The sequence below is a fragment of the Nomascus leucogenys genome, chromosome 3 (assembly GCF_006542625.1).
Source record: "Nomascus leucogenys isolate Asia chromosome 3, Asia_NLE_v1, whole genome shotgun sequence".
Classification (NCBI taxonomy): Eukaryota; Metazoa; Chordata; class Mammalia; order Primates; family Hylobatidae; genus Nomascus; species Nomascus leucogenys.
Window position 1 is genome coordinate 75,061,075 of NC_044383.1, and position 26,430 is coordinate 75,087,504.

Here is a 26,430-nt window from a genome sequence, read left to right on the forward strand (position 1 = left end):
CCTGTGGAGGATTAACACAGCGGTTGAACACTGGGAAGGAATCAGCGCCTGGAGTCTGGACATCTGGAACATGGTAAGACTGGTCTTGGAACTTGCCCACTCCATCTGAGTGGAAGTGTGGCCTGATCACCCACAGTATGCCTTTCTCGGCACTTTGGTTTTGGTTTTGATTTTGAGTAGATTTGAACTGTTTTGGTTTAGATTTCGGTATTGACTTTTGGATTTGAACTCTTCTGGCTATGATTTCGGCTCTGATTTGGCTCAAATTGCTTGATGAACGAGTAACTCCTTATCCATACTTTGGTTTTCGTGTGAATTGCTTGGTGAGTGAGTGACCTTTTGCCCCTTTTTCCCTTCCCCCTTTGTGGTAAGAGTGTTGTTTTGTCTCCTGAGAGAGGAAAATGTGTAAAATACAAAGTAAGCCTACACTGTTAGGAACTATGTTAAAGAATTTCAAGAAAGGATTCAACGGGGACTACGGAATTGCTATGACACCTGGAAAGCTTAAGGCTTTATGTGAGATAGACTGGCCGGCATCAGAGGTGAGATGGCCATCAGAAGGAAGCCTAGACAGGTCCCTAGTTTCAAAGGTATGGCACAAAGTAACTGGTAAATCAGGACACCCAGACCAGTTACCATACATAGATACTTGGTTGCAGCTAGTTTTAGACCCCCCACAGTGGCTAAGAGGACAGGCAGCAGCAGTACTAGTAGCAAAGGGACAGATAGCCAAGGAAAAGTCTTGCTCCACCCGCCGAGGGAAGTCAGCTCCTTCGGTTCTGTCCGACCCCACATCAGAGGATGTATGGCAGGAAATGGCACCAATGGTGCCCCTCCTTACCAAGAAGAGAGGCTCCCCACATCGGAGCCCACAGCCCCTAAGCCTCTGCAAGGTGCGCACACCCCAAGCCCACCTAAAATAGACAAAAGAGGATATTAAGCTTGGGAGAAACCCCCTCCCTTGGCAGCTTGCTTGCAACCTAAAACCGGGACACAAATGCCCCTAAGACAGCAACTGTATACTGGGGTAAATGAGGAGGGGCATATGGTAGGCATGCCTTTGTGTACCAACCTTTTACCTCTGCCGATCTCCTCAGTTGGAAAAATAACACCCCATCCTATACAGAAAAGCCGCAAGCTCTGATTGACTTGCTCCAAACTATTAACCAAACTCATAACCCCACTTGGGCTGATTGCCACCAGTTGCTCATGCACCTCTTTAACACGGATGAGAGGAGGAGAGTGCTCGAGGTAGCAACTAAGTGGCTGGAAGAGCATGTTCCAGCTGATTATCAGAACACCCAAGAGTATGTGAGGATCCAGCTACCAGGAACTGACCCTTAATAGGATCCAAACGAGACAGAGGGTATGCAAAGGCTAATTCGGTATAGGGAAGCACTCTTAGAAGGGTTGAGGAGTCCAAAAGGCCACAAACGTAAACAAGCTCTCCGAGGTTATCCAAGGAAAGCAAGAAAGTCCAGTGCAATTTTTTGAAAGACTGTGTGAGGCCTATCACACGTACACTCCCTTTGACCCAGACAGCCCTGAAAATCAGCGCATGATTAACATGGCCTTAGTTAGTCAAAGCACAGAGGATATTAGGAGAAAGCAGAAGAAACGGGCTGGGTTTGCAGGTATGAATACGTCGCAATTACTGGAAATAGCCAACCAAGTGTTTGTAAATAGGGATGCAACGAGCCGCAGAGAGAGCTGCAAAGAAGGCGAATGCCAAGCCTGGTGAAATGCTGACCTACTAGCTGCAGCTATTAGAAGGGTCCCCCTGAAAGGACAAGGGAATGGGGGCTTCGGGAAAAATACCCAGTCTGACCGTCCACGCTTGCAACGTAACCAGTGCGCCTATTGTAAAGAGATAGGACATTGGAAAGATAAGTGCCCTCAGCTGAAATGAAAAGCAAGGTGGTTCAGAGCAAAAGACCCCAGACGAGGATGAAGGAGCCTTGTTCAATCTGGCTGAGGGGTTATTGGACCGAAGGGGACCAGGCTCAAGTGCCCCCAAGGAGCCCATGGTCAGAATGACAGTTGGGGGCAAGGACATTAAGTTTCTGGTCAATACTGGTGCTGAACATTCAGTAGTGACCACCCTGGTCGCCCCCTTGTCCAAGACTATTGATATAATTGGAGCTACAGGAGTTTTGACAAAGCAGGCTTTCTGTTTGCCCCGGACCTGCTTGGTGGCGGAACATGAAGTGATTCACCAGTTTCTGTACAACCCTGACTGCCCCTTACGTTTGTTAGGAAGGGACGTGCTTAGCAAGCTGAGAGCTATCTCCTTTACCAAGCAAGGCTCTTTACAACTGAATTTGCCCAGAACAGGAGTTATCATGGCCCTGACAGTTCCCCGAGAGGAAGAGTAGGGACTCTTCCTAACCAAACCAGGCAAAGAGATAGGGCCAGCTCTGGCCCAGCAGTGGCCAAAAATATGGGCAGAAGACAACCCTCTCGGATTGGCAGTCAATCAAGCTCCTGTACCCATAGAAGTTAAGCCAGAGGCCCAGCCAGTCAGGCAAAACCAGTATCCAGTCCCCAGGGAAGCCCTGGAAGGTATCCAGGTTCATCTTAAGCACCTGATGACTTTTGGAATTATAGTGCCTTGTCAGTCTCCATGAACACCCACCTCCTACCTGTTCCCAAGCCAGGGACCAAGGACTACAGGCCAGTAAAGGACTTGCGATTGGTCAATCAAGCCACAGTGACTTTACATCCAACAGTACCTAACCCTTACACATTGTTGGGGTTATTGCCAGCTAAGGGCAGCTGGTTCACCTGCCTAGACCTGAAGGATGCCTTCTTTAGCATCCGATTAGCTCTGGAGAGCCAGAAACTGTTTGCCTTTCAGTGGGACGATCTGGGGTCAGGTGTCACCACTCACTACACTTGCACCCGGCTTCCCCAAGGGTTCAAGAACTCCCCCACCATCTTTGGGGAGGCACTGGCTCGAGAACTCCAAAAGTTTCCTGCCAGAGACCTAGGCTGCGTGTTGTTCCAGTATGTCGACAATCTCCTGCTGGGACACCCCACGGCAGTCGAGTGTGCCAAAGGAACAGACGCCCTGCTCCGGCACCTGGAGGACTGTGGGTATAAGGTGTCCAAGAAGAAAGCTCAGATCTGCAGACAGCAGGTACGCTACCTGGGATTTACTATCTGACAGAGGGAGTGCAGCCTAGGATCAGAAAGAAAGCAGGTCATTTGCAATCTACTGGGGCCTAAGACCAGAAGGCAGTTGAGAGAATTATTAGGAGCTGTGGGGTTCTGCAGGTTATGGATTCCAAATTTTGCAGTATTGGCCAAACCTCTGGTACCAAGTTACAAAGGGGGATGACATGGAACCATTTGAATGGGGGTCCCAACAGCAACAGGCTTTTCATGAGTTAAAAGAAAAACTCATGTCAGCCCCAGCCCTGGGTCCACCTGACCTGACAAAGCCATTTACATTGTATGTGTCAGAAAGAAAAAAAATAGCAGTCGGAGTTTTAACCCAAGACGTAAGGCCCTGGCTGAGGCCAGTGGCCTATCTCTCTAAACAGCTATACAGAGTTTCTAAAGGTTGGCCCCCGTGTTTGAGGGCCTTAGCACCAACTGCCCTGCTAACACAAGAAGTGGATAAACTAACTCTTAGGCAAAACTTGAACATAAACGCCCCTCATGCATTGGTGACTTTAATGAATACCAAAGGACATCACTGGCTGACAAATGCCAGACTAACCAAGTACCAAGGCCTGCTCTGTGAAAACCCCGTATAACCATTGAAGTGTGTAACACTTTGAACCCCGCCACCTTGCTTCCAGTATCAGAGAGCCCAGCTGAACATAACTGTGTAGAGGTGTTGGACTAAGTTTATTCTAGCAGACCCGACCTCCGGGACAAACCTTGGACGTCTGTAGACTGGGAGCTGTATGTGGACGGAAGCAGCTTCATTAACCCACAGGGAGAGATGTGCGCTGGATATGCAGTGGTAACCTTGGACACTGTTATTGAAGCCAAATCGCTGCCTCAGGGAACTTCAGCCCAGAAGGCCGAACTCATTGCTTTAACTCAGGCCTTAGAGCTAAGTGAAGGTAAGACTGTAAACATTCATACTGACTCTCGGTATGCCTTTTTAACCCTCCAAGTGCATGGGGCATTATACAAAGAAAAAGGCCTATTGAACTCAGGGGGAAAGGACATTTAGTATCAGCAAGAAATTTTACAGTTATTAGAAGCAGTATGGAAGCCTAGGAGGGTGGCAGTAATGCATTGTAAAGGACATCAGTGAGTCACCACTTCTGTTGCCTTAGGGAATTCTCGAGCAGACTCCGATGCTCGCAGAGCAGCATCCACCCCCTACCGAGCATCAGTCACGGCCCCTCTGCTCTCTCAGGCACCGGATCTAGTGCTTACTTATTCTAAAGAGGAAAGAGACTTTTTCCAGGCAGAAGTGGGGCAAGTGATAAAGGGATGGATCTGGTTACCAGACGGAAGAGTAGCCGTGCCACAGCTACTAGGGGCCGCAGTTGTGCTGGCTGTGCATGAGACCACCCATCTAGGCCAAGAGTCACTTGAAAAGTTGTTAGGCTGGTACTTCTACATTTCATGTCTGTCAGCCCTTGCCAAAACAGTAACAGCAATGTGTCACCTGCCAGCAGCACAATGCTAGGCAGGGTCCAACCATGCTGCCCAGCATACAAGCTTATGGAGCAGCCCCCTTTGAAGATCTCCAAGTAGACTTCACTGAGATGCCCAAATGTGGAGGTAACAAATATCTGCTGGTTCTAGTGTGTACATACTCTGGGTGGGTAGAGGCTTATCCAACACGAACTGAGAAAGCTTGTGAAGTAACCCGTGTGCTTCTTCGAGATCTCATCCCTAGGTTTGGACTGCCCTTACAGATCGGCTCGGACAACGGGCCGGCATTTGTGGCTGACTTGGTACAGAAGACAGCAAAGGTATTGGGGATCACATGGAAACTGCATGCCACCTACCAACCTTGGAGTTCCGGAAAGGTGGAGTGAATGAATCGGACTACAAAAAATAGCTTAGGGAAACTGTGTCAAGAAACGGCATTAAAGTGGGTACAGGCTCTCCCCACGGTATTGTTTAAAATCAGGTGTACTCCTTCTAAAAGAACAGGATATTCCCCTTATGAGATATTGTATCATAGACCCCCTCCCATATTACGAGGACTTCCAGGCACTCCTCAGGAGCTAGGAGAAATTGAGCTGCAATGACAGCTACAGGCTTTAGGAAAAGTTACACAAACAATTTCAGCCTGGGTAAATGAGAGATGCCCCATTAGCTTATTCTCCCCAGTTTACCCTTTCTCCCCAGGTGATCGAGTGTGGATCAAAGACTGGAACATAGCCCCTTTGTGGCCACGGTGGAAAGGACCCTAGACCGTCATCCTGACCACTCCCACCACCATGAAGGTAGAAGGAATTCCGACATGGATCCACCACACCCACGTGAAACCCACAGCACCTGAGACCTGGGAGGTGAGACCAAGCCCGGACAATCCCTACAAAGTGACTCTGAAAAAGACAACAAGCCCTGCTCCAGTCACACCCGGAAGCTGACTGGTCTATGCACAGCTGAAGCATAAGGAAACTCATCGTGGGACTCATTTTTCTCAAAATTTGGACTTGTTCAATAAGAACTTCAGCTGATTTTCCCCACATGGAGGACTGTGCCCAGTGTATTCATCAGGTTACAGGGGTAGGGCAACAAGTTAAAATAACCTTTCTGTTTTATAGTTATTATGAATGTCTAGGAATTTTGAAAGGGACCTGCTTATATAATGCCACTCAGTATAATGTGTGTAGCCCAGGGAATGACCAACCTGATGTGTGTCACAACCCGTCTGAGCCTCCTATGACCACAGTTTTTGAAATAAGATTAAGAACTGAGGACTGGTGGGGACTCATGAAAGATACAAGTAATAACCAGAACAGAAGAAAAAGGAGTTCCCAAACAAGTCACCTTAAGATTTGATGCCTGTGCAGTCATTAATAGTAACAAGCTAGGGATGGGATGTGGTTCTCTCAGTTGGGAAAAAAAAAAAAGCTATATATGGCAGAAAATAAGTACATTTGTCATGAATTAGGACTACATGGTATTACTGAATGTAGTTATTGGTCCTATGTCATTCGGGCCACATGGAAAAGGATGAAAAAGACCCTGTTCGCCTACAAAAAGGAAAAAGTAATTCATCTTACACCTCCGGTAACTGTAACCCATTAGAATTAATAATTACTAACCCCCAGGATCCCCACTGGAAGACAGGGGAAAATGTAAACCTAGGAACTGATGGAACTGGGCTTGACCCCCGAGTCAACCTTTTAATCCAAGGAGAGATCCACAAGCGCTCCCCCAACCAGTCTTCCAGACCTTTTATGATGAACTAAATGTGCCAATACCAGAACTCCCAGGGAAGACAAAAAATTTGTTCCTGCAGTTAGCAGAAAATATAGCCCATTCCCTCAACGTTACTTCCTGTTATGTATGCAGGGGAACTACTATGGGAGACCAATGGCCTTGGGAGGCCTGAGAATTAGTGCCCATGGATCCAGTTTCTGATATAATTCCAGTCCAGAAGGCCCACACTGGTAACTTTTGGGTCTTAAAAACCTCAATTATTGGGCAATACTGCCTAGCTAGAGAAGGAAGAGACTTCACCATCCCCGTAGGAAGCTCAGTTGCCTAGGGCAAAAGCTGTATAACGGCACAACAAGAACAGTCACCTGGTGGGGTCTAAACCATATTGAGAAGAACCCATTTAGTAAGTTTACTAAGTTGCAAACCGTTTGGGCCCATCCACAGTCTCACTGGGACTGGATGGCTCCAGCTAGACTATACTGGATATGTGGACATAGAGCCTATGCCAAGCTACCTGACCAATGGGCAGGCAGTTGTGTCATTGACACCATTAAGCCATCCTTTTTCTTGCTGCCCATAAAAACAGGTGATGAGCTCCTAGGCTTCCCTGTCTATGCTTCCTGAGAAAACAGAAGCATAGCCATAGGCAATTGGAAAGATGATGAGTGGTCCCGTGAAAGAATCATATAGTACTATGGGCCGGCCACATGGGCACAAGATGGTTCGTGGGGATACCGAACCTCCATTTACATGCTCAACCGGATTATAGGTTACAAGCTGTCTTAAAAATAATCACTAATGAAACTGGCAGAGCTTTGACTGTTCTAGCCTGGCAAGAAACCCAGATGAGAAATGCTATTTATCAAAATAGGTTGGCCCTAGACTACTTGCTAGCAGCAGAAGGAGGAGTCTGTGGAAAATTCAACCTGACCAATTGCTGTCTGCATATAGATGACCAAGGGCAAGTACTCGAAAACATCGTCAAAGACATGACAAAGCTAGCACATATGCCTGTACAGGTTTGGCATGGATTTGATCCTGGGTCTGTATTTGGAAAATGGTTCCCAGCATTAGGAGGATTTAAAACTCTTATAATAGGGGTAATAACAGTAATAGGAAACTGCTTGTTGCTCCTCTGCTTGCTGCCTTTGCTCCTTCAAATAATGAGAAGCTTTGTCACTACTTTAATTCACCAAAATAGTTCAGCACAAGTGTACTACATGAATCACTATCAGTCTGTCTCGCAAAAAGACCTAGATAGTGAGGATGAACGTGAAAATTCCCACTAATAAGCGAGACTCTAAAAGGGGGGAATAAGGAAGGTGACCACCTCTCCCACTGTCTCCTATTTCATGAGAAAGCAAAAAGTTAAAAAAAGAAGCAGAAGTGAGATCAATGGCCAGATGGCTAAGTGCCAAGAACCAGGCCTGGTAGTTAAAGATCAACTCCTGACCTAACCGCTTGTGTTATCCATAGATTCCAGACATTGTATGAGGAAGACTCGTGAAACTTTCTGTTCTGTTCTGCTAGCCCCCCATCACTGATGCATGTAGCTCTCAGTCACGTAGCCCCCACTTGCACAGTGTATCATGACCCTTTCATGTGGACCCCTCAGAGTTGTAAGCTCTTAAAAGGGACAAGAATCTTTACTTTGGGGAGCTCAGATCTTGAGATGTGAGTCTACCAATGCTCCCAGCTGATTAAAGCCTCTTCCTTCATAAAACCAGTGTCTGAGAGGTTTTGTCTGCGACTGTTCCTGCTACACCTTAAGGTACTAAAAGCCACCAATGACAAACCCACAGCCAACATTATACTGAACAGGGAAAAGTTGAAAACATTCCCCCTGAGAACTGGAATAAGACAATGATGCCCACTCTCACCACTTCTATTCATCACAGTAATGGAAGTCCTAGCCAGGGCAATCAGACAGAAATAAATAAAGGGCATCCAAATCAGTAAAGAGGAAGTCAAACTGTCACTTTTTGCTGATGATATGATTGTATACCTAGAAAACCCTAAAGACTTATCCAAAAAGCTCCTAGATCTGATAAATGAATTCAGTAAAGTTTCAGGATACAAAATTAATGTACACAAATCAGTAGCACTGCTATACACCAACAGCGACCAAGCTGAGAATCAAATAAAGAAGTCAACCCTTTTAAAACAGCTGCAAATAAAATAAAATACTTAGGAATAAACCTAACAAAGGAGGTGAAAGACCTCTACAAGGAAAACTAAAAAACATCGCTGAAAGAAATCACAGATGACAAAAACAAATGGAAACACATCCCATGATCATAGATGAGTAGAACCAATACTGTGAAAATGACCATACCACCAAAAGCAATCTATAAATTCAATGCAATTCCCATAAAAATACCATCATCATTCTTCACAGAACTAGAAAAACCGATCCTAAAAGTCATATGGAATAAAAAAAAAGAGCCTGCAAAGCCAAAGCAAGCCTAAGCAAAAAGAACAAATCTGGAGGCATCACATTACCCAAAGGCAAGCGATACTACAAGGATACAGTTACCAAAACAGCATGGTACTGGTAGAAAAACAGGCAGGTAGACCAATGGAACAGACCAGAGAACCTGTAACAGCCAACTGATCTTTGACAAAGCAAATGAAAATAAAGTGGGAAAAAGTGCTGAGATTCACCTATTTCAACAAACGGTGCTGGGATAATTGGCAAGCCACATGTAGAAAAATGAAACTGGATCCTTATCTCTCACCTTATAAAAAAATCAACTCAAGACAGATTAAAGACTTAAATTTAAGACCTGAAACCATAAAAATTCTAAAAAATAACACTGGAAAAACTCTTCTAGACCTTGGTTTAGGTAGAGTTCATGACCAGGAACCCAAAAGCAAATGCAACAAAAATAAAAATAAATAGATGGAACTTAATTAAACTAAAAAGTTTCTGTACAACAAAAGAAATAACAGAGTTAACAGACAACCCACAGAGTAGGAGAAAATGTGTATATATATACACACAGACACACACACATATATATATACACATATATATGTGTATATATATATATATAAATGTAATGCTCCATATATATATGTATATGATGAAATACTACTCAGCTATAAAAAGGAACAAAATAATGGCATTTGCAGCAACCTGGATGAAGTTGGAGACCATTACTCTAAGTGAAGTAACTCAGGAATGGAAAACCAAACACTGTATGTTCTCACTCATAAGTAGGAGCTAAGCTATGAGAATGTAAAGCCATAAGAATGATATAATGGACTTTGGGGACTCAGGGGGAAGTGTGGGATGGGGGTGAGGGATAAAAGACTACACATTGGGTACAGTGTACACTGCTCTGGTGATGGGGTCCACCAAAATCTCAGAAATCACCACTAAAGAACTTATCTATGTAACTAAACACCACCTGTTTCCCAAAACCTATTGAATTAATAATAATTTTTCAAAACAAAGTTGAAATAACTTCCCCTAACCACAATGAAATCTGAAACTAGCATGAAGATGCACCAGTCTAAGACTATGCTGAAGTCCCAAGTTTACACATATTTATGTCTTTATGTAGGGCTTAGATAGAAAACTAAAACTAAAAGATAGTAAATAATTGAAGAGTGTGTGTGTGTTCAGCTATAGGAATAATTGTAATGCTCCATTTTATATATTTAATATTAATAGTACAGATGTACAGATACTTATTGGCATGCTATAGCAAATTTCTGAATTCATTTAACATGTGGCCAAATATCTATTTTTTTGTGTGTTCTTTCTTTTCTCTTTCTGACCTTTATAAAATGGAGCTCGTTTTTAGAAATACAGTTGTAAAATATCTCTGGCAAACACTGCCTCCAACACCAAGCCACCCACACTGAGGAACTTAAGTCCTGTGATGTTAATGAATGAGAATGTCTTTTCCTCCAAGATCAAGTGAATAATTTCGTATCCTGATTTAATTTTAAAAATCAACAACCAATATGTTCTTAAGAAAAGCAAAGCAGTCTCCATTTTTAAAAGGTTATATCTCATATTTATGACATACCATATTATCATTACATTAGCTTAATGGGAAAAAAGTGAACATAACAAATACTGGTATTTCATATTCACAAGTCAGGTACAAGCCAACATAGGAAATGAACCTTACTTTTATAATCTAATGTCAAACATTTGAACTATGATTTTTAAATTGTTATCCAATTAACTTACATTCTAATTAATATGCATGTAATTTGGTGGAGCCATAGGAATTATGAAAGAACTTCAACAATTAATAAGGATAAGAATCTTTTCACAGTGAATGAAAGAAACCTTTCCCACAACATCATCAAAGGAAAAGGACACCCTAAAATCATGAACTTTTTTCTACAGGGCTGATTATCCAGGGATAAAGGATTGACAAAAGATTGACTTTTGTCACTGAGCTTGTTAGGAAATGCGCAGATAAAGAAAATGTTATGTTAATAAATCAGGTGAGTGGTAGGGCAACTACCATTCCGATACACATAACTCTGAGACTGTGCTTTTGAGACACCATGTAACTCACACCACGCACACAAAAAATTCTCTCCTTACTGAAATATATCAGATAAGCCTCTCTCTTTTTAGTTACTTCAGCTCTAATAAAGAGAAACAGGATTTTCCAAATCATTGGACAGAAAAATATTGAGCTGTCAGAAATGTTCCTGCTGAAACCTATTAGGATTCCTGGCTATACTGCTGAATTCGGTGAATGGGATAGTGAGGGGGATTTATGAAGAGAATCTTGCCAATTCCCCTCATGTTATAGGGATACTAAAAATGGAAGACAAAAATGTACTTGAATACTTGTCATTATTTAAGGAACTAGAAAAGTCAGGAGGTTCCATAATTTAAGATCCTAATGATGAACTTTAGAGAATGTTTAGATTTAAGTTAAATTAATGGAGTTATTTAAAGAGGTGCTAATGCTAAGGTAACTAAGAAGATTTTTCATTTAAAAATGTTGATATTGTGGTGGCCAGGCATAGTGGCTCACACCTGTAATCCCAGCACTTTTGGAGGCTGAGATGGGTGGATCACTTGAGTCCAAGAGTTTGAGACCAGCCTGGACAACATAGTGAAACCCCATCTCCACAAAAAATTAGCCAGGCATGTAGCATGCACCTGTAGTTCCAGCTACTGGGGAGACTCAGGTGAGAGGATCACCTGAGCCTGAGAGGCCAACGCTGCAGTGAGCTGCAGTGAGTTATGATTGTGCCACTGCACTCCAGCTTGGGTAACAGAGTGAGACTCTGTCTCAAAAAAAAGATGTTGATATTATGACTGAACATCTTCAGTATTAAGTATCTTGCATATTCTACTTAGCCTTAGTCTACTCTGAAAAATCCTTATTTTTCAAAACATAAAAATATGTTATATAAGCAGGTGGAAAGGAGTTTTAACTCAAAACTCTCAAATGGATAGAAGAAAAATAACACATGGAGCCAAGAAACAAATGTGAAAAAAAAATCAGAAAACTATGTAACAACAACAAAAAAATCACAAAACAAATGTATTGGCTTCTGGCCAGGTGCAGTGGCTCATGCCTGTAATCCCAGTACTTTGGGAGGCTGAAGTGGGCGGACTGCCTGAGGTCAGGAGTTCAAGACCAGCCTGGCCAACATGGCAAAACCACAGCTCTACTAAAAATTCAAAAAATTAGCCAGGCGTGGTGGTGCGAGCCTGTAATCTCAGCTACTCGGGAGGCTGAGGCAGGAGAATCACTTGAACTCGGGAGGCAGAGGTTGCAGTGAGCCGAGATTGTGCCACTGCACTCCAGCCTGGGTGACAGAGTGAGACTCTGTCTCAGAAGAAAAAAAAAAAAAATTATAGGTTTCTCAGAAAACATTAACAGAAAGTTACAAAAACAAAACTGAGTGTCTCAACTCTTTCCTTTTTATAAATTGCCTTGAATGGTAATATTTTTTCATTCCTTATAACAAAGCTTAATGGAATCAATTAACCAACCCTCAACTAATATTACTATAAAAACAACTTTTGATAAAAGGTTAAATAATGCATTCCCACTAAGATAAGAAGCAAGACAAGTATGTCTGTTCTTGCCATTTCTATTCAACTCTGTATTGTAGGATTTAGTAAGTGCAATAAAGAAAAAGCAGGCCAGGGGTGGTGGCTCATGCCTGTAATCCTACTACTTTGGGAGGCCAAGGTGGGAGGATTGCTTGAGGCCAGGGGTTCAAGACCAACCTGGCCAACAGAGCAAGATCCTGTCTCTATAAAAAAGAAAATTTAAAAAAAGGAAAAGCAATAAAAGGCATCAAGATCAGAAAGGAGAACTGTCCTTATTAGTAGAGAACAATCATTTATGTAGATAATCCTATGAAATCTGCATAAAAGCTACCAAACTAATAATTGAGTGTAAGATTGTAGAGTTTAAAGCCAATACATGAAAAGAAAAAAAAAATCAATCAGCTTTTTACAGACTAGCAACTACCATTAAACAATCAGAAATTAAAATTAAATCCTGCCCAAATGTCAGGGTGAGTAAAAAAAAATTTAAAAGAAAACTTTTATAATAGCATAAAAAATACAAAATAGATAAATTTTCTTGAAAAATGTCTAAGACCGATATACGGAAAGCAATGAAATATTGCTGAGAGACCTAAATAACTAGAGAGCGATGTGGCCTTAATGAATTGGAATATTCGATACTGTTAAAATTTCAGTTCTCTGCAAACTGATCTATACATTCAACACAATCCCAATCACAATCTGAACAGGAATTTTTATAGAAACTGACAAGATGATTATAAAAATTCATATGGAAATGAAAGGAACCTAGATTAGCCAAACAACATAGAAAAAGGATTTATAGTACTTGACTTCATGATTTGTTATAAAGTTACAGTAATCAATATAGTGTGGTTATTGGTAGAAGAATAAACACATAGGTCAATGGAATGGAAGAGTCCAGAAATAGATTCACACATATACGGATCAACTGATTTTCAACAAAGCTGTAAGGTCTTTATTCTTTTTGAAAGTGGTTTTGGAACATCTATATATCCACATGTCTGGAAAAAAAATATATTTGAGAGTAACATTCTGGAAAAAAAAAAGATGAAAAAGAAAAAGAACATCAATCCATACTTGACTCTTCCATAAAAATTACCTCAAATGGACAATAAACCTAAATGTAAAACTTAAAAGTATAAAACTTCTAGCAGAATACATAGGAGAAAAATCTTTGTGACTTTGGGTTAGGAAAATATTTCTTAGATACAACAACAAAAGTATGAGCCATGAAAGAAAAATCAACTGAACTTCATCAATACTAAGAACTGCTCTTTGAGGACGCTGTTAAGAGATGAAAAGACAACCTATAGCTGGGAGAACATAACTGCAAATCACAAATCTGATAAAGGACTTATATCCAGAAGATATAAAAAATGTTCAAAACTCAGTAAGAAAACAAAAAACACAATTTTAAAATAACAAGATTTGAAGAAATACTTCACTAGACAAGATTTGAACATCCATTTCACTAGATTCAGATGGGAAAAAAGTACATGAAAAGAATCTCAGTCATTACGGAAATGTAATACAACTACCACGTGACCCAGCCATTCCCCTCCTAGATATTTACCCAAGAGAAAGAAAAGCGTAAGTCTATGCAAAACTCGTACACAAATGCTCACAGCAGCTTTATTTATAATAAATAATAAGCTATTACTTATAATAAGTAATAGCCCAAAACTAGAAACAACGCAAATGCCCATCAGCAGGTGAAAGGATAATCAAACTGTGCTATAGCCATAGAATGGAAACTACTAATGGCAAAAAAACACAATTACTTTTACACCAACCTGATACTTGGCAATAAAAAATAATAAACTAGTGATAAGTGCAATAATGTGGACGAATCTCAAAATAATTATGCTGAGTGAACGAAGACAAAAAAGAGAGAAAGTGAATATACACTATATGATTTCACTTATATAAAGCTCTAGAAAATGCAAATTAATCTATAATAACAAAAATCAGATTAGTGGTTGCCTGGAGACCAGGGGAAAAAAAAGGAAGGGCAGGAGGGGGAAATTTCAAAGGGGCACAGGGAAACTTTTTGAAGTGATGAATGTTAATTATCTTGATTGCAGTGATGTTTTCACAACTACAAGTATGTCGTAATTTATCAAATTGTACAGTTTATCGTTTTTCAATTAGATCTCAATAAAGCTGTTAAAAACATTTTTGTTTTTCAAGGCAGAGTCTCACTCTGGCGCCCAGGCTGGAGTGCAGCGGTGTGATCATGGCTCATTGCAACCTTGACCTCCCAGGTTCAGGCGATCCTCTTGCCTCAGCCTTCCAAGAAGCTGGGACAACTGCCATGCCCAGCGAAATTTTTTTTTTACTATTTTGTAGAGATGAGGTTTCACTATGTTGCCCAGGCTCGTCTCGAACTTCTGGGCTCAAGCAATCTTCCAGCCCTGACCCTCCCACCTAGGCCTCACAAAGCACTGGGAGTGCAGGCATGAGCCACTGTACCTGACTTGTAAACATTTTTTTAATGGCAAAAGGGATGATCTCAAAGATTAATCTCTAAATGTACTCTTCTAAATGAATCACTGAACTGTTTCGGTCAAAGTCAATTTTACTATGGCAAGAATATTAAAATAATCAATTCCTTTGAAAAGCTGAAAGATTTCTTCAGCAGAAATATGCAAAAGCTAACAAAATTATCACTTCACATTCACATTTTTTTTTTTTTTTTTTTTTTTTTTTTAAGACAGGGTCTCACTCTGTCGCCCGGGCTGGAGTACAGTGGTGTGATCACTGCAGCCTCAAACTCCTGGGCTCAAGTGATCTTCCCACCTCAGCCTCCAGAGGAGCTGGGACTATAGGCACATGCCACTGAACTTGGCTAATTACAAAAAAAATTTTTTTTTGTAGAGACAGGGTTCCCACCATGGTCTCAACCTCCTGGGCTCAAGTGATCCACCTGTCTTGGCCTCCCAAAGTGCTGGGACAAAATATTTTTATATGTTGATTATTATTAGCAAGTTTTTGATGGATTCTAGATAAGACAACATCCAGGAAAGGTACACTGAAAATGAACAAACATACCTTGATTTGTGCAAAGGGTCTTTCATAACCTCCAACATACAGAAGGCCAACATTTTGAGGAAGTAACCTACAAAGAAAAAAAAGCATTATTTATAAAATACTCCTTCTTATGAGTAAGGTTGTATAATTATCAAAATTTGAATAATAGATATAATACAGATACACTATAAAATATATTAGATGGATGCTGTGAGAAAAGTAATAACTCTGTAATTATTCTTGTCTTTCACGCTATGAGATAGTAACCAGAAAATACATAATTTTATATTTCAGAAAATAATGGAAGCCAAGTGTGGTTGTGTGTGCCTATAGTCCTAGTTACTCGACAGACTGAAGCAGGAGGATTGCTTGACTCCAGGAGTCCGAGGTTGTAGTGTGCTATGACTGCACCTGTGAATAACCACTCCCTTTAGTATGGGCAATATAACGAGACCCCGTCTCAAATAATAATAATAATCAGTAAAATGTTGAGAATGAAAACTTAAATGTAGAACACTCTAATATATTAGTAATTCTAACAAAATTACAGAGGGCCCTTGAATAACACAAGTTTGAACAGCATGAGTCCACTTATACAGGGATAGTTTTTCAATAAAAGTTACACTGAGTGTGCCTGCCTCTCCTGCCTCCCCTTCCACCTCTTCTGCCTCTGCCACCACCGAGACAGCAAGACTAACCCCTCTTCCTCCTCCTTCTCAGCCTACTCAACGTGAAGATAACAAGGATGAAGACCTGTATGATGATGCACCACCACTATGCACTGTACAGGAGATAATATAAACCTAAATATATCAGTACCAAAATCTAACAGGAAAACCTGACAAATACCTATAACCTTAACAAAAGGTACCCTCCAATAAGAGGTATAACAGAGAAACTCACCATTGGAAAGCAGTGGAATAAAGGTATTTGCTATGAAGGGATCTGGAAAAGTTTGAATAGATGGGATTTGGGATTAACCTCAAAGAGTGGGTAACACAAAGGGAGAAACTTAAACAATGTCCTGAGAAAAAGATTTGAGATAAAGAGGGTACAAGTATGGATGGAGTAAGGAATAATTTAGTTGGAGATGAGAACTCAAAAGAAGTTTCCAATTAACCATGAAGAATTTCAAATGGCATATATTTTATTTTGTATGCAATATGGAATCATATTAAAAGATGTGCTTACTTCTTATAAAACAATAAACATGAAAATAAAAATCAAACCAAATAGAGGTCTAATATAAAAAAACGGTAATGGTTATGGTCTCTGCATTATCCCTTCCTTCTTACTCCCACAGTTCTAATATGCCCATCACTCTTAAATGCAATGAAACATTGTGAATGAAGAAATACTATCATTATAACTGTGCTTGTGGAGTATGTAGGGAACTGGTAGTGGTACAGGGTATAGGAAGGACATAATTAAATATTCTTTTTTTTTTTTTTTTTGAGACGGAGTCTCGCTCTGTCGCCCAGGCTGGAGTGCAGTGGCGTGATCTCGGCTCACTGCAAGCTCCGCCTCCTGGGTTCACACCATTCTCCTGCCTCAGCCTCCCGAGTAGCTGGGACTACAGGTGCGTGCCACCACGCCTGGCTAATTTTTTGTATTTTTTAGTAGAGGCGGGTTTCACCATGTTAGCCAGGATGGTCTCGATCTCCTGACCTTGTGATCCACCTGCCTCGGCTTCCCAAAGTGCTGGGATTACAGGCGTGAGCCACCGCACCTGGCCCATAATTAAATATTCTTGTGTTTAACCGACCTAAATGTAGATATATCTCATCTTTCTTTTATCACAAATCTTTACATAATGGACATTGTGAATAAATGGATACAACTCCAGTCTGAACATGATTACACATAAAGAAGAAGAAAAAAACTGCCCATATTCCTTGCCCAGAGGAACTATGCAACGTCACTTCTCTGAGTCTCAACATTAAAAGTTAATGGCCTTTTAACATAATAGAATTCTAATGATCTCTAGGATGGCTATAAATTCTATTGCATGAATCTGAGAATGGAACACTGTGTGGTATCTAGAGTCAAAACAAAAAAACTAAACAACAACTGCAAACTCAAAACAATCAAAAAGTTCTCGGCATGCCGTATTGATATAATCATAGAAAATTAGAACACAAGATTATCGTAATCATCTCTTTTAAATTCTGTTAGTGATTTCAAAACCCTACTTCAACAATTTCAGGATATACATTTATTTATAATTTAACTTCTCTGAAATTGAAATGTCTGTGATGCTAGGTGGTATAATAATAATAACCAGGTGATTGTTGTGAGGTAGTTGTGTGATTACCCTTCACTGACGTGGTCTACTAAGACCATGAAAGCAGTCTCAAAGCAATTTAGATTCTATGAAATAAGGTAGATATTTAGTCTCCTGGGAATATCCCCTGTCCCCTATGTTCTACAAGAGCCTATAGGCTAGGCATCGTGGCTCACACCTGTAATCCCAGCACTTTGGGAAGCCGAGGAGGGGGGATCACCTGAGGTAGGGAGTTTGAGACCAGCCTGACCAACGTGGAGAAACCCCGTCTCTACTAAAAATACAAAAATTAGCCGGGCGTGGTGGCACATGCTTATAATCCCAGCTACTCAGGAGGCTTAGGCAGAAGAATCACTTGAACTCAGGAGAACTCAGGAGGCAGAGGCTGCAGTGAGCCGAGATCACGCCATTGCACTCCAGCCTGGGCAACAAGAGCAAAACTCTATCTCAAAAAAAAAAAAGCCTACGAGGTATTAAAGGGTCACTAAGAGAATATTAATAGCTGCTAAATACAATTCTGAATTAAGCCAACTTCGCAAAAAGTTTTTCTTACATTTGGAATGTTAGTGATGACATCATAATTTGAAACATACTGTTGATGGTTACAAACACGACTAAAGGCATTTGTTTAGTAGATTCAAATAGGAAACATAGGAAATGTCCCCTAATCTAAGAAATGGAGAATTTCTTAGCCCATCATTTGACAAATAAGAAATTAACCAACAAAACTTTAAATCGCTCCCAAATCATTGCTGGTATCATAAATTGAATGTTAGTTATATATAGCAGTAGTTTAATTTATTTCCTATATAACAAATATTCACAGAAAGCTTGATAAAATCTCCTTTAGCAGCAGAAACAGTCACTGTTCATACAAATAGATGCTAGAAAAGGAAAAGAATAAAAGCTGCCTGACATTTAAAAATCAATATGCCTCTAAATTACTATGCATATGCATTTCAGGAAGTTTGCCAATATACTATTTAGTGTGTCCCTCCCTCCAACTTGCCTAATAACTACCTTTCCTTAAATAAGAAATTTCTTAAATATATCAGCTGGCACATATATATGTATGTATGTATATTTCACTTTTAAAAAACACTGTTCTTCCTTATTCATATACTTCTTTCTTATTCATTATCCCTTACCATATATTATATTACCACCTTCATTTGAGTGGATTTTAACATGTGTCATAATTTAATGGCCTGCTATGTATAAAATAATACTTTGAGAACACAAATTCTCACTTTTAAAATGGATTTCTTTAAATATTTTTACCTTTCAAAAATTATTTTAACAAATTGCATACGTAATTATTGTCAAGTAATATGTACCATTTCATCATGTACGGTGCTTATATACAATATAACAATCACACATTTTAAATCCCCAGAGTAAAGCATTAATTCAGCACTAATAAACACATTTATATGTATATTTTAAAATAGAAACCCTGACTCACTTGGTACCAGGTCATTGTTTTACCCTTAAGTTAGGCGAACATTACCATAACCTTTATACAAATGCTAACAACTCTAAGATATTTGCTTGCAACTAAATACTTCTATACTGTGGCTACCAAAGAGGATGTTTTGGGAAGTAGCAATAAGGAGGTACTGTTGGACAAAAACAATCTATTACAGCTTTAAAAGTTAAGAATAGGCAAGACTAATATCCATTTTGCTTTCAATTTTCCAAACACAAACATTAACCAATATCTATTCTGAAAAGAAAGCCCCAAAATTGTTTCCAGAAAAGTTTCTCATAAAAGAAAGTAAAACTTGTCAGGTAATAGAATAAACATTTAAAAGAACTTCATTCACCCAATACTGATGATACATCAAACACAGAAAAACTGCTTTAAAAGTAAATTGAGTCTGTAATTATTTCAAATTAAAAGTTTAAAAGGAGCAAGGGATTCTTTCTAAAAATAAGCTAAATAACTCAAAATTAACTGTTCTATCTACAAGCCATAACTATAGTACCTGTTATTAGATACATATTTTAAACTGCAACAAAATACCTTGAAACAACTTACAAGCACCTTGAATACTGACTTACATAAAATTCCACTGCTTAGCAACTTATCCAAAGACCAGACTACATCCAATACATCTACTATTAGAAAACAAACAACCAAACAAATAGAAAGCAAATACACTGAATATAGGATCAGTAGTGCCATCTTGAACTTAAGAAAATGCGTATCATTGATAAGATCTACATTACTCTTTGAATCTTCTAGTGGGATGTAAATTTAAAAAGTGTATTCCATAAAGCAATTTTTTTTTCCTTTTTTAAAATTTCCAACTTACATTTTAAGTTCAGGGGTACGTGTGCAGGATGTGCAAGTTTGTTACATCAGTACACATGTGCCATGATGGTGTGCTGCAAAGATCATCCCATCACCCAGATATTAAGCCCAGCATCCACTAGCTATTCTTCCTGATCCTCTCCTTCCTCCCACGTAAAGCAAATTTTGAACAAATAAAATAATGCAGATCATAGCCTCAGAACATAACTCAGCTAGAAATCAATAACATATAAGTAACCAGAAAAATCCCCATGTCTGTAAAGACAGAAGTATACTTATAAATAACCCATAGGTCGGAAGTAAAATCATAATTGAAATTATGAAATGTCTTCAACTGAATAGCAAAATAACAATATATCAAAACTTGTAGGTTGCAGTTAAATCCAACTTATAAAGAAATTTACAATCCAAAATATATATATGAAAAAGAAGAAATGCTTTATAGAAATTGATGAGTTAAGTATCCACCTCAAGAAATTAGAAAAATAACAGTAAATGAAATCCAACAAAAATAGAAGCAAAGAGGTAACAATTAGCAGAAATTCATGAAATGGAAAACACACTGGAAAGGATCAAAAACACTAAAAACTATTCCTTCTAAGATAATAATCGAATTGATTCTTAATGAGGCTGACAAAGAAAACACACAAATAGTAGTACAAAGAAAAAAGAAAACAGCCTAAATGTAGTAATAAATAATAAGAGGATATTATAAATACTTTTATCCCAACAAGTTTCAAAAGTCAGAATAGAGAAGCTCCTAGAAAAATATAATGCACTAAAACTGACACAAGAAAAAAATAGAAAATCTTAGATGTCTCCCACAAACAATTTTAAATTACTCCACAAAGCAGGCAAAAGGTCTAGCAAATTCACCAGCAAATTCTATCAAAATTAATTCTAATTACATACAAATTTTTCCAGAAAATAGAAAAGAATATTTCCCAATTCATTTTATAAAGTTAGCATAACTTTGACATGGACACAAAATGCAATGTGGATTCAGAGAGAATAAGAAAACAAGCCACAGATTGGGAAAAAAATATTTTCAAACGACATAGCGAAACATAAGTTTCATCCAAAATATAAAACAAACTATTAAAACTTAACAGTAAGAAAATAAACAAGTTTGCTTGGCACAGTTGCTCATGCCTGTAATCCCAGCACTCTGAGAGGACAAGATTGGAGGATCACTTGAGGCCAAGAGTTCCAGACCAGCCTGGACAACATAGCAAGACTTCATCTCTACAAAAACTATAAAAATTAGCTGGGCATGGTGGCATGTGTCTGTAGTCCCAGCTACTCAGGAAGCTGATGCAGGAGGATCTCATGAGTCCATGAGTTAAAGGTTGCAGTGAGTCATGAACGCACCACTGTACTCCAGCCTGAGTGACAGCAAGAACCCATCTCTAAAAACAAAAATTTAGAAAAAGAAAAAAAAAATCTGATTTAAAAATGAGCAAAAGACTGGAACAGACACCTCATGAAAGAAGATATGCAGATAGCACGTGGTTATATGAAAAGATGCTCAAGTCTCATATGTCATTAGGGAAATACAAACTGAAGTAACAGTAAGATACTACAACACACCTATGAGAATGGCCAAAATCCAGAACACTGACACCACCAATGCCGGCAAGGATGTGGAGCAACAGGAACTCGCAAGCATTGCTGGTGGGAATGCAAAATAGTATAGCCCCTTTGGAAGACAGTTTAGTGGTTTCTTACAAAACTGAATATACCCTTACCACATGACCAGTAATCATATTCCTTGGTATTTACTCAAATAAATTGAAAATTTATGTCCATACAAAAAACCTGCACATGGGTGTTTATAGCAGCTTTATTCATTGTTGCCAAAACTTGGAAGCAACCAAGATGTCCTTAAATAGGTGAAAATAAATGATGGTACGTACAGGCAATGCAATATCATTCAATGCCAAAAATAAATGAGCTATCAAGCCATGAAAAGACACGGAGGAAAGTAAAAGTATAAGAAGTCAATCTTAAAGGCCTAAATATTGTATGATCCAACTATATGATATTCTGAGAAAGGCAAAAGGATTTAAGGCAGTGAAACCACTCTGTATGATACTATAATGCTAGATATATGTCATTATACATTTGTCAAAACACCACCAAGAGTAAACCTTAATGCAAAATACAGACTTTAGTGATAATTACATGTCAACATAGGTTCATCAACTCTAACAAATGTAGCACTCTGATGCAGAGCACTGATAGTGGGGGAGGGCAATGCATGTGTGGGGCAGGTAGTATATGAGAACTGTCTGTACTTTCTGCTCAAGTTTTGCTATGAACCTAAAACTGCTCTAAAAGATAAAGTCTATTTAAAGAAAGAAATGAACTATGAAGCTACAGAAAGACACGGAAGAAATCTAAATGAATATCACTAAGTGAATGAAGCCAATCTAAAAAGACTGCATACTATATGATTCTAGCTATATGACATTCGGAAGAGGCAAAACTATAGCGGCAAGATCAGTGATTGCCAGGAGATCAGGGGGAGGAAAAAAGGAACAAATAGGTGTTGCACAGGAAATTTTCAGAGCAGAAAACAAGTCTGTATGATACTGTAATGGTTGATATCATCTGTACATTATGAACCTGTCTAAATCCATAGCACTATAAAACACAGCTAAACCCAATGGAAACTATGGACTTTAGTTAATAATATAACCAATTTGTTCATCAGTTGTAACAAATGTACCATACTAGTGCAACATGATAAGGGAAACTGTATGCCGAAAGAGAAAGGGTATCTAGGAAATCTCTGCACTTTAATTTTCCATAATTGTGGAAAAAGACCTATGAAAATGTCACTAATTTTTTTACAAAATGCAATGTTGACAGTATAAGAAAGGAAACATATAATATAGGCCAACTGCAGAGAGGAGAGGCGAGAAGCGGGGAGGATGAGGAGGGAAAAGGAGGAAAGAGGGAAGGGAAGGGGAAAGGGAAGAAAAAAGCAAAGAAAACCATCAAATTGGGTTTATTCTAAAAATCATTTAATATTAAATAATTCACCATTGTAATTACCTGAGAAACAGGATAGGGGAAAAGACTATATTGTTATAATGGCAGAAAAGGTATTTGAAAAAACTAAACACCCTTGTATAAGTACTCTCAGCAAACAAGGAAGAGAAGCTAACTTTTTCAATTTTATCTAAATGATCTAAGTAAATAAAAAAATCAAATCCTACAGGAAACACGCTTAATGGGGAAATTTTTAAATTTTAGATGGAGAAGAATGCAAAAATACCTTCTATCACCATTTTTGTTTAACAATGTACTAGAGGTCCTAGCCAGTGTATTAAGGCAAGGAAAAACATGATCTAAGGTTTAGAGGCAAAAAAGCTCACATTATTCATAAACATAATATATATACATATGTATTCCCCCTAAAATGCAGAAAAATTATTAGGATTAATCAGTGAATTTATAATAAGATTCCTGGATACTAGATTAGAGAAAAATAGCAGTTGTATTACCAGCAACATGCAGTTAAAAAATGAAACTATGGATGATCCAATTCAAGATGAAATGATAAAAAATATTTTTAATCTAGGAATAAAACTAACAAAAGAAGTGAAAGGCCTTAATTAATAAAAGTATCAAACATTATTGCAAGAAATTTAAGAAAACCTAAGTAAATGAAAGAATACAACACGTTCATAGGTAGGAAATCACAACACTGTTACCACATAAAATGTTCACAACCTGATTTATACATGAAATGCAATCTAAAAACTCCTGACAGAATTTGTATGAGAAACTTCATAAGCTCATTTGAAAATATATGAGGAAAAGCAAAACAAGAAAAATATTAAAAATTATCCTAAAGAAGAACAAAGTAGGAGGACTTGCTTACTAGATATCAAGACTTCTTCTCATGAAGCTTTAGCAGTAACGAAAATGTGACTGACGTAAGGAGAAACAAGTACGTTGGTAGAATAGAACAGAGAACCTAGAAACAGACCTATAGATAGGCACTGAATTTATAACAAAGGTGGCACTGCAGAGCAGAAGTGAAAGGATAATCTTTCTAATAAATAGTGCAGGGATAACTGGCTATCAACACAGATGAAAATATGCCATATAGGAAAATACTGGTATATCTGTCTACATTAAAATTAATAATTTATGTTTATCAAGAGATAGACTAAGATCCAAACTCTGCACAAGTCACAAGAATGAACTCCAAATGGATTGGGAATCTAAGTACAAAAAAAGGAGAAACCTTACAAGTATTAAAAGAAAACCTGAGTAAATTTCTCTTCAATCTTGATATGACAAGGAAATAGAGAAAATATTGGTAAATCATACCATGTAAATTGTTTTTAAATGGCATGGCAAAAAAACACCATAAACAAAGTCAAAAGATAACTGACAAACTGGGAGAAAATATGTGTAACATATACCACAGAAAAGGGACTACTAACTTTAATATATAAAGAACTCTTAAACATTGAGGAGAAATGGGAAAAACACATTAAAAAGACAATTCAAAAATATAAAATATGGACATTAAGCATATGTAAAAATATTCAAACTCACTTGTAACTAGAAAAATGCAAATTAAAACAACACTGAGATACAATTCCCACTTACCAGATTGGCAAAATTAAAATGTATGGACAACACATTCTGCTGGCCAGGCTGTGGAAAACAGACACTCTCATATACTACTATTGGAAATGCAAACTAGTATAACCCGTCTGGAGGGAAATTTGGCAAAACTACACATGCACTTAGCTTTTGACCCAGTAATCCTCCTTCTGACAATGTCCTTGAATATGTACCTCCAAAAACTAAAAAATACATATGCACAAGGCTATTTACCGCAGCACTGTTGGCAGTTGCAAAATGTTAAGGACAACCCAAACGCTCAGACATAGCAGAGTGGTTAAATAAGTTATGGTTAAATCCACACAGTGGAATAATATGCAGCAGTAAAAAATGAGGACAATCTCTACTTACCAATAGGAAATGATTTCCAGGATATATTTACTGTGTTAAGTGAAAAAAAGAAGGCGCAAGAGAGGATATATAGTATGCTATCCTTTGGTAAAGAAAAAGTATAAAACATTCATGTATCTGTTCCTTTGTACAAAGGAATTATAGGAAGGCTAAAACAGAAACTAAAGAGACTGGTTCCCCATGAAGGATAGGTGCAAACAGGTAGAAATCATGGGGGAATAAAAATAGGGCAGCAGGATGAGTGAAGAGTGACATATCTATGAGAGTATCTTTTTATATAGTTAAGACTTAGAACCATTACAATGTTTCATATACCAAACGATCAATTAATCATAGACTAAACGACCAATTTCATATACTAAACGATCAATCAGTATGTTGAGAGAACCTAAAAAGGAATGAAAATAATTATATTTACAAATGAATAATACACATGAAGGGGGATGGGGATGAAAAGGAGCTAATTTAAGTAACTTCAGAAAATAGTATTTTGACTATATTCTCTAAGGCTACAGACAAAAAGAACTGTAGACAAACACTGTACTTGAGTCAATGAATGTTTCTCATATGGATACTGGTTAGTAATTATGAAAATAAATACTAGGATTTAACAAACAAATATATCATGGATAAAGAGATGCAGGTTTCTCACTGTACAAAGAGTTACAAATAAGAAAAGGAGAAAGGACAGAATTAACATTTTGATGTTGGATAAGGACCATCAGTAAGGTCTCATGCCTTTTAATATACTGACAGATGGAAGAAGAAATAAATATAAATATACATGTAGGTGCTTGTTAGTATATGATACATTCCTAGCTCTGTCAACAGAGAGGGCTTAGAATGACACCCAGAAGCAATGACCACACCTAGGATTAGATTTTTATTTCTAACTATCATTCACCAATAAAAGAAACCAGGGCTCCTTAGAGAAACACCTAATTCCTGGGCCGAGGAAAGAAAATAGAAGATTCTGTAACATCTTATGGTACTAGAAAGTAAGGAAGTACTGAAAAGCAATGGAAAGCGTGTCAAAGACACAGAAGCCAACTTGAAAGAGTTCCCAATGGTCAAAATGAAAACACTAAAATAAAATTATAGTATTGGATTATAACCCATAAAATAAAATACAGCTCTGACCCTTGGATAACATGGGTTTGAACCACGTAGGTCCACTTATATGCAGATTTCTTCCACCTCTGTCCTCACTGAAACAGCAAGAACAACCCCTTCTCTTCCTCAGCCTTCACAATGATGACAAGGATGAAGACTTTTAGGATGATCCACTCAAGTCTAATGAATGGCATATTTATTTTCTCTTCCTTATTATTTTCTTAATATTTATTTTTCTCTAGCTTTATTATAAGAATATAGTGT

The 26,430-nt window shown here is 38.6% G+C and overlaps 1 protein-coding gene across 2 annotated transcripts in view; it reads right to left on the reverse strand.

The window, feature by feature from the left end:
- The window catches only part of RNGTT (RNA guanylyltransferase and 5'-phosphatase), a 362,014-nt gene that overhangs the window by 54,010 nt on the left and 281,574 nt on the right, over positions 1-26,430 (reverse strand). For both annotated transcript variants that reach the window (XM_003258324.3, XM_003258323.3), the window contains one exon: positions 15,473-15,539. In XM_003258324.3, the coding sequence (XP_003258372.1) occupies positions 15,473-15,539 (67 nt within the window). The remainder of the gene's footprint in view (positions 1-15,472; positions 15,540-26,430) is intronic.